The sequence below is a fragment of the Eleutherodactylus coqui genome, chromosome 7 (genome assembly GCF_035609145.1).
Source record: "Eleutherodactylus coqui strain aEleCoq1 chromosome 7, aEleCoq1.hap1, whole genome shotgun sequence".
NCBI classification, from domain to species: domain Eukaryota; kingdom Metazoa; phylum Chordata; class Amphibia; order Anura; family Eleutherodactylidae; genus Eleutherodactylus; species Eleutherodactylus coqui.
In genome coordinates this window covers 218,727,127-218,736,613 of record NC_089843.1, presented here as the reverse complement: position 1 = coordinate 218,736,613, position 9,487 = coordinate 218,727,127, and the positions used below count along the sequence as shown (strand labels likewise).

Below are 9,487 nucleotides of genomic sequence, written 5' to 3'. Positions count from 1 at the left end.
ATACAATTGTATTTACTTTTCTGCAGAGAGCAGGACAAGTTAGGCCAATTCCACATCTGCATCAGGACCTTCCATCCAAAAGCAGCTGGATGGGAAGCAGAGGCCCCCAAAGGGATCCGTCCAGCGCTATTCACTTCTGTCCAGAGATGAAGCTGTTTGGCTGCGAGGATTCCCCTTCCTGCTCCCCGAATGGACCAGGAAAGAGGAATCCAGAGAGCAGGTGCGAAACCACCCTTATACTTGTATATAGGTTTGCTGTCTCCCATTCATGTACACACAGGGTATGGGCCCATTTAGCATTCGGAGCCTCTGGCACAAATACCACAGAAACTCCCGAACAAAATAGCACAGCATGCAGCGCTATTTCATAAAATGCCATTTGGAATGGTTAAGCTTGCTAAACCCCGTTATAGTCGATGGGTTCCCTTCGGCACTATTTTGCTGCGGCATGTGCTAGATTTGGCAGCTTCAGTATTTCTGTTGTTTCTCTCCATCCTCAGACTTGAACAATAGATGTGAAAGAGGCCGATATTGGAAAGTTGTATAACTTTCCGCAGCAATAACCCTCCATAGCAGGCAATGAAAAAAATAAAATAAAAATTCAGTACTGCACATGTCCGACAGCGAGCCGCGTGGACCATCCGCAGTACAGAAAACCCAGAGGCAGATGATACAAAATTGTACAAGATAATTAATACAAAGGAGCACAATCTTCCTTCTAAAAAAAGACCTAGATAATCTGGGGACCTGGGTAGAAGAATGGCAAATGAAGTTCAATATTGATAAATGCAAGGTTAGGCACATGGGCAGGAGAAACGGATGTCACCAATCTACACTAAATGGGGTACTGCTAGGGAAAAGTGATATGGAAAAAGACCTGGGGGTACTAGCGGATTGTAGACTTAACTGGAGCAATCAATGCCAGTCAGCTGCTGCAAAAGCTAATAAAGTGTTGGGGTGCATTAAAAGAGGTATAGGGGCGAAGGATGAGAACATTATCCTTCCACTATATAAGGCACTTGTCAGGCCTCACATGGAATACTGTGTACAGTTCTGGACACCGCTGCTCAGGAAAGATGTTACAGTGCTGGAGGGGGTTCAAAGAAGGGCAACTAAATTAATAAATGGAATGAGAGGACTGGAAAACCTCAATCAAAATTGGGATTATTTACCCTTGAAAAAAGACGGTTAAGGGGCAATCAAATAACTATGTATAAATACATGAGGGGACAACACAAGCATCTCTCCCATGATCTGTTTATAGCCAGGACTACAATGGTAACAAAAAGGCATTCTCTCCATCCAGAAGAAAGCAGGTTTCATCACCAACACAGAAAAGGGTTCTTTAGGGTGCATTCACACGAACGTATATCGGCTCGGTTTTCACGCCGAGCCGATATACGTTGTCCTCGGGTGCAGAGGGGGGAGGATGGAAGAGCCAGGGCCAGGAACTGAGCTCCCGCCCCCTCTCTGCCTCCTCTCCGCCCCTCTGCACTATTTGCAATGAGAGGAGGCAGGATGAGGGCGGGGCTAAAGTCCTTGAATTGGCCCCGCCCCCGTCCCACCTCTCCCCATTGCAAATAGTGCAGAGGGGCGGAGAGGAGGCAGAGAGGGGGCGGGAGCCTCAGTTCCTGGCCCAGGCTCTTCCATCCTCCCCCCTCTGCACCCGAGGACAACGTATATCGGCTCGGCGTGAAAACCGAGCCGATATACGTTCGTGTGAATGCACCCTTACTGTAAGAGCAGTTAGACTGTGGAACTCTCTGCCTGAGGACGTGGTGATGGCAAAATCAGTAGAGGAGTTTAAGAGGGGACTGGATGCCTTTCTAGAGAGCAATGATATTACAGGATATAGACATTAGGTGACCAGCAGTGTTGTTGATTCTGCTGATCACCTAATGTTAGGTAGGAACTCAAAGATTGATCCAGGATTATTCTGACTGCCATATGGAGTCGGGAAGGAATTGTTCTCCTCCAAATGAGCTAAATTGGCTCGTTGGTCTTTTTTCGCCTTCCTCTGGACCAACGGGGTGGGGGGTAAGGTTGAAACAGGCTGAACTAGATGGACATTGTCTTCATTCAGCCTAACATGCCACTGGTATGTATGCTACTAGGTTACTATGGCCATATGTAATAATTTATAAATAGAATCACAGCCTCTACAAGTAAAAAAGCTTCAGCATGAAACATACATTATATTAATAGTAGGGATCATTTCTTATCTTTGTAGAATTTCTTTTGGCTGAGACATCTGATGCCGCTGCTATGAAGTATGAACAATATTTGAGTAAAATAAAAGCTAAACAAACATATCAATACTTTCTTTACACTGCAGACAGGAGAAAGTCTAAGGGCTCATGTCCACGGGCAAAATATGATTTAAGATCCGCAGCGGATCTCCCGCATGCGGATCCGCATCCCATAGGGATGCATTGACCACCCGCGGGTAGATAAATACCCGCGGATCGTCAATAAAAGGGATTTTAAAAAAAATGGAGCATGGAAAAATCCGGACCATGCTCCATTTTCGTGCGGGTCTCCCGCGGGGACGGCTCCCGCGGGCTTCTATTGAAGCCTATGGAAGCCGTCCGGATCCGCGGGAGACCTAAAATAGGAATTTAAAGTATTTACCATCCGGCGCGGGCGGGGAAGGTCAGCTGTTCATCACGGCCGCATCTTCCTTGCTTCGGCTCGGCGGATGTGCCCGGCGCATGCGCGCGGCACGTCGGCGACGTGCCGGCGACGTGCCGCCGGCGTCAGGAATTCATCCGCCGGCCGAAAATGAAGATCCGGCCGTGAGGAACAGCTGATCTTCTCCGCCCGCGCCGGATGGTAAATACTTTTAAATTGCTATTTTCGGCGCTCATGTCCGCGGGGCAGGAGGGACCCGCTGCAGATTCTACATGTAGAATCTGCAGCGGATCTGATTTTCCCCGTGGACATGAGGCCTAAGGCTGGATTTGCACCTTGTGTAATGTTATGCCACGAGCAAGTCAGCAACAAAGTGTCATATGCAGAATTTATTTTTTCCATTGCAAATGGGGAAATCTGGGGAAGTCCACAAAGATACTTGAGGCAAATCCACATGTGAAGATATGCAGATTTGTTTGTGGGCCCCATGTGAAAGCCCCCTTATCCAAATAAAGAAATGGGATTAATAAACAGTTTTATTTAGACAGTTTTCTTCAGTCAGTTGTTCTTTCTCTTCTCCTAAACTCATATTGCTTAACGGAAATTGAGGTTATCGGGATTTCCCAGTTTTGATGATGTAATGCATTACAGCTCTATATATATGGTCAGCTCTTACTCCTGGCCACAGGCTGAAGTAACAGTTCATTGTGAAGATCACACTTAATCCAGGCATTATGGACTGCAGGACCGCCGCCATCATCTGTGCTGTGCTGCTGGCTGTAACCACTCTAATACAAGGTACAGTATATGAAGTCATGGGATTCTTTCCTATTACTACATTCTGTGCAGATGATCACTCATCATTATTACTCTCCTAGGAGCTGCTGTACCTAAAGGGAATCGCTGTCTGTGCACTAAATTTGCAAACAAGCTCAATGTAAAGGCTGTGGAAAAGTTGGAGATTTACCCTAGAAGTTCTGCATGTGAAAAAGTTGAATATGTGTAAGTATATAGCATGGGCTTAGATCATTGCTGGAGGACGGGCAGCTGGCATGAGACCATATTGTAAAGTATAGCTAGTAACTATAAGAGCGGCTTCATAGACAGTAAATGCTGCAGAAATTCTGCTGTGGGTTTTACTGTGGAAGTTCCCAAGGATTTAGGGTATGTTCACATGGCAGAATTCAACGCAGAATCTTCTGCAGCAAAGTCCACCTCAAAGACCCCTTTAAAATCCACGTTTTTTTGCACGGATCCACATATGGAGTTTGTCCTGTCAATGGGAAAATCTGTGTGTGGAATTCCCACCTGGAAATTCACGTTTTGGCATCAAGAAGTGGCATGTGGAAACGCGATCTTCCAGAAAAAGTCTGCATGCGGATCCGTACTAAAAATGATGGCAAGAAGTTGCGGATTTTGACGCAGTTTTTGAGGTGGAATTTTCAATGGGGAATTTTACTGTGTAAACATACCCTTACAGTACAAGGGTATTGGTGTATCTTGATGCCACCAGAAACTCCTAGTGGAGTCAAGATTGACAGGGGGGTGACGCCCCATGATGCTGATTGGCTGCACAACTTGGTGGAAAGTTAGGTCCTGGAAGGGCACTAAAAGCAGTGGGAAAAGAAATGCAGGTTCCCGTGGTGCAAAGTAAGAAACAGTAATTTCTAGGTATCTTCCTCGCGGCAGTGTCTGCTCAGTGCTCGCCACGGCCACCGCAGGGACTGTTAGCTCCGTACCCGGCGCTCGGACACTCACATTTGCTGCCCTCACCACCGCAGGGACTGTGACATGTGTGGCTCCTGCTCCCCGCTGACAGTTAACGGCCTGTGCGCTTCTGAAATCTGCATCAGGTGGAGTAGGGGGAAACATACGACTATCCTTATCCCCTCCCTGTCGGCTCCCTGGATTGCAACGCTATGTTACACCTTATTTAGCGGGGTCGGGGTGGGTAAGGTGGAGCGCCGAACGGCTGTGCGGGTGGGGGTGGCTATTGTTCAGCGCCAAACTCCGCTACTGGATATTTTGCCCTCAATGCTTGCACCATCAGCCACGTTGTGCGTCGCTGTGCAAGGTTTTCGCCTTGCACCACAGCCCGCTACATTGTTTTTGCAGCTGCTTTTAGTGCCCTTCCAGGACTTACTTTTCAAGACTGCTGTGCAGCCAATCAGCATCAGGGGGCGTCACCCCCTGTCACTCTTGACTCCACCAGGAGTTCCTGGTGGCGTCAAGATACACTAATAGCCGGCACAAGCCATATGGAGGAGATTTCTAACATGTATTGTATGGAAAATTTCTGCAACAAATCTGTAACATTTTTTTTAAATGCTGAGGATTCCAAGTCCACGTTGGGCCTTTTAGTGTAGATTTCAAACATTGAAATACAAACATTAAAATGCGCATCAGATCCGCAACACAAAACATGCTTAAATCCGCAGCATTTAGGTGCAGACTTGGCCACTGCAGATTTTCAGCATATTTGCTGTGGGTTTTCCACTACAGATAGCCTCCAGCCTCCAGCAGATACGCCAGAGTCGTAAATTAAAGCTCCTGGGCCCCAATGCAAAGCCTGTAACAGGGCCCCCAACTATAATGCTTTATTCATAGCACTGGGCTCCCTATATGGAGAAGAGAGGCCTTATGGATCCCCTAAGGCTCCTGGGCCCGGGTGCAACCGCATCCCCTGCATTCCCTATAGTTACGCCAGTGAGATACGCTGTGTGTGAAGCCATGCTAATGCTATTTTCAGAGACAGCAGGTTTCTGCTCCCCCACTCACATGTATGGAACGGACAACTACTCTCTTCAGCCTCAAATTGGGATTTTTTAAACTTTCTGAGGTTTCTTTAACTTTTGCAACAGAATATTTAGGTCTATAAATGATCTATAGCGGACTGATTATAAAATAATGCTCATTGTTGACTTTCTTTTCACAGTGCAACTTTAAAAAAAAGACTCGTTCCAATCTGTGTCAGTCCTGACCTGAAAGAAGTAAAGGCTATTTTGGGAGGAAAAAATCGGTAAGTTTTATTGTTTCATAAAAGATGTTTTTGGAAAATATGTAAGATTTTTTACATGGATATTATTATCAATTCTTCAATGAAATGCGCATGCAGACTACCACTCCATGTATTGCCAGTCTCACGGTGGAACCTGGAACCCCTGTTCTTACAACCAATGCAGTGGTTGGACCCCCAGCAATCAGATAGTTATAGCCTATCCTGTAGATAAGGGGCGTAGCTAAAGGCTCATGGTCCGAGTGCAAAAGTTTATCTTGGGGCCCCCCAACTTTTTTTAACACCTTAGCAGAAGCGTAACTTGAAGCTTCTGGGCCCCAATGGAAAACCTGTAACAGGGCCTCCAATTATAATGCTTTATTCATAGTACTGGGCTCCCTATATGGAGAAGAGAGGCCTTATGGATCAAGCTGCGAGATATATGAGCGTGGCACACAGTCAGCACGTAATAATATTGTGTACTGGCTGCGTGACGGTCATTGGCACATACTATCTTGGCATATATGCTCGTATAATATGCACCAAGATAGGATATGCTGTGATTTTTCTTGCGTGGGTGTTTTGCGAGCAGCAACATGGCCACCTACTGACCCACTCATGTGATCCAGGCCTTAACCCTTTCCAATCCACTGTCTGACATCTGAAGACATTATGATTTTAAGGCTGTACAGCTCCGATGTTGGAAGACATCCGTCGGGGTTCTCTTACTGTATATTGCCAGCCTCTCTGCTCTTGGAGCCTATCCAACGTGTCACCCCATGCAGTACTGGCTTTAGCCACCATATAGCGCTGTTGTATAACGGCAGAAAAAGAGTAAGCCCCCTAGGAAAACCAGGATACAAATTGGACTGGAAACGGTTAAAGATTAAAAACCACGGTCACACAGGGCGGATTCCCGACAGAAATGTTGCGGTTTGGCCGCAGCAAAAACCGCGACATTTCCGCCGGGAGAACCCCCGCAGAAAAAGCCGTGGCGGCTTTGAAGCGGCCTGGCTGCTCGCTCTTCCACTGTGGCCGGCGCTCCCGTAGAGGAGAGTGCGGCCGAAGCGGAAAAAAAAAAGACATGCTGCGTTCGGCAAATCCGCGCCGCAGCAGCGGCTTCTGCCGGCTTAGCCGCAGCGGATTTGCCGTCCCGTGTGGACGAGATTTCTGAGAAATCTTGTCCACATGGCTGGCTAATCCCGGGATTAGCGGCCGCATGCGGATTTGCCGCAGCGAAATTCCGCACGGAATTTCCACGGCACATCTGCCCCGTGTGAACCCAGCTTTAGACTTCATCTGTTACTTAAAACTATGTGCCAGGACTCAGTAGTTTATTACTAAGTACGCATCTATTTACCTATTTCATATCTATTATCTAGCAGTTGTACGTCTGTATAATATCTATCTATTCTAAAACACACATTCATTTCTCCAGACAGGCCAGCCATGTGGATGTGATTCACCACCCATAGATGTGCCACATGCATGGAAGCTTGTGTTCACCATCTGGACATTCCTCAGGAACTTAGTGTATGTTAGTATGATTTGAAATACTATGTGATTCCTGTTTTCATCATTTGAAAACAAATGATTTCTTGTTCTGGGCAATAGGCATAACTTATTGAAAACTTTGTATGTAAATATGTGTATATGATATGTAAATAGTAAACAATGTACACTGTTGTAATATACTTGCATTAAAACATGTTTTTGTATTACCACTGAAAATCAAGTTTGAAATTCCTGCCACTAGGGGGCCCCCACTCCCCCAACAGATTTGTAATCCACTGCCTCTCGTTAGGCATTCTGCTTCTCTAGTAATGGGCATGTGAAGATTCCCTTCTAGAAATGGAGCAGAGCTATCTTCAGGGTCTGGCTACCCTGCACTCAGACTGAACGAGTGAATGAGCGAGTGACATCACCACTAACTCATTTGCACTCATGCAGCCTGTTTAGATATCGTTGGTTCGTTCAAACGAGATTTGTTCAGTCGCATGATAAGTGAATAAGAGGGAATGAAGTTTTGGTGTTTAAACCGAATGATATAGAATGAGCCAATGATGGATTTTATGCCTGCATAAAATGAATGATAAACGAATAGTGAATGATTCTCATTCGCTGTTCAGTCTTTCTCTCGCATTTAGATTGAATGATTATCACTCATTTGACCGTTTTTTGAACGATAATCGTTCTGTCTAAAAGCAGCCTAAGCAGGGCTCTGCCTACTGTCCGATCATCACAGATCTGGTGCCAGGTAGGAGAGAGGGACAATTGGGCTGTCAATAGGGGTCTATGGGGCTGCATGTATGACATTATGATATTACTTACCATTTCTGCTGATACTTTGCTGAATGTCCGACTCTTCTCTTACTACATGCAACAGAGAGGCGGACATTCAGATGCAGCCTTGCAGCTCATTAGAGCTGTGCTATTCAAGGCAGCATGGGAGGTGTGGGAGAGGAAGTCCCAGCCAGCACAGTACTGGCAGGATGGCTGGCTTGGGACACCCCTCACCTGGAAATAGATTGCCAACAGCAGAGCAACAGCAAAATTGGAAAATTTACAAGGGAAACTGAATTCACAGAGCTCCAACTGGGTTCAAATATCAGCAAAGCAGCGGCCAATGAAGACCTGGGCTGCTTTTGAAATTTTTTGAAAACTCAGGTACAATTTAAATTGTGTCAAAAATTGAAGTTTTTAAGAAGGTTCCATGTATTTAATTTACTTTCTTTTCTATTTTTTTTCCTTTTATTGGAGTTTAAAAATTGAGATTTTTAAAGGGTATAAAGCTATTCAAATGGAATAGTTGGATGGTTGTAGAATGTTTCAAATTCATATATCGATACTATTGGATAAGGAAGAAAAAAATACAAGTAGCAAGAAGAAGAGGCTTTAACCCCTTGAGTGGCGGGTTTCCTACCACCCTGTCGTGCCCACCAGGGCAGGTTTTTTAAAATGGTCTAATCATTGAATTTCAACTAATTTTGCAGTTGCGTCTCAAGAGCCATAACTTTTTCATTTTTCCATTGACATGGCCATATAAGGGCTTGTTTTTTGCGGGACAAGTTGTGATTTTTTAAACAGGGGGGAGGAAAAAAAGAAATGGGGAAAAAAGAAAAAAAGGGGCCATGTCATTAAGGGGTTAAATAATGCATTAACGTCCTTCTCTGGGTCATTACGACGCATGGATACCACATGTGTGATTGTATTTTTGATTTTTTACAAAGTAAAGGGAGACAAGTGTTTTTATTATTTTTTTTAAATAATTTTTTAACTTTTTTTTTTTTAATATTAAATATTTATTTATTCATTTTTTGTCCCTTTAGGGGACTTCCACAGTGACCTATCAGGACCCCCTGATCACATTCCGGGGGTCCAATGGTGACAGCCCTTTACATGCTGCAGCGACAGCCCTTTACATGCTGCAGTCACATAGACTGCCGCATGTAAAGGGTTAACACAGCAGAGATCGGAGGTTTTCTCTGATCTCTGCTGTAAGAGCTGGTACCTGGCTATCCTCTCACAGCCAAGCACCAGCTCTCCCTGCCACAGAGACCATCGGCTTGCTTCTGACAAGCCGATGGTCTCTATGGCAACCTGTAAACAAAGCAGGAGATTGCCGTCATATCGGCAATATCTTCTGCTGGTTTTTCAAAGCCCTTGCTTTGTTCTCTGTGGGTCTGTGCAGGCAGAGCACACTGTCACAGCTTGTGGCATTGTGCTCTGCAGCTCCCATAGTGATACATAGCCCGGAAATCTTCCGGGCTATGTCACTATGAGCAGTGGAGCTCGTCCCGGAAAATTTCCGGGCGTGCCACTCAAGGGGTTAAGCTTAGTTAATTATATACATTTTCCACC

General features: G+C 45.5%; 1 protein-coding gene across 1 annotated transcript; it reads left to right on the top strand.

Annotated features, from left to right (window-relative positions):
- Positions 1-3,329: 3,329 nt before the first annotated feature.
- On the top strand, positions 3,330-7,306 carry LOC136573673 (C-X-C motif chemokine 10-like). The gene is made up of 4 exons (XM_066574933.1): positions 3,330-3,429; positions 3,510-3,633; positions 5,567-5,650; positions 7,065-7,306. Exons 1-4 carry the CDS (start codon positions 3,366-3,368, stop codon positions 7,099-7,101), a joined length of 309 nt encoding a protein of 102 aa, XP_066431030.1. The 5' UTR covers positions 3,330-3,365; the 3' UTR covers positions 7,102-7,306.
- Positions 7,307-9,487: the final 2,181 nt, after the last annotated feature.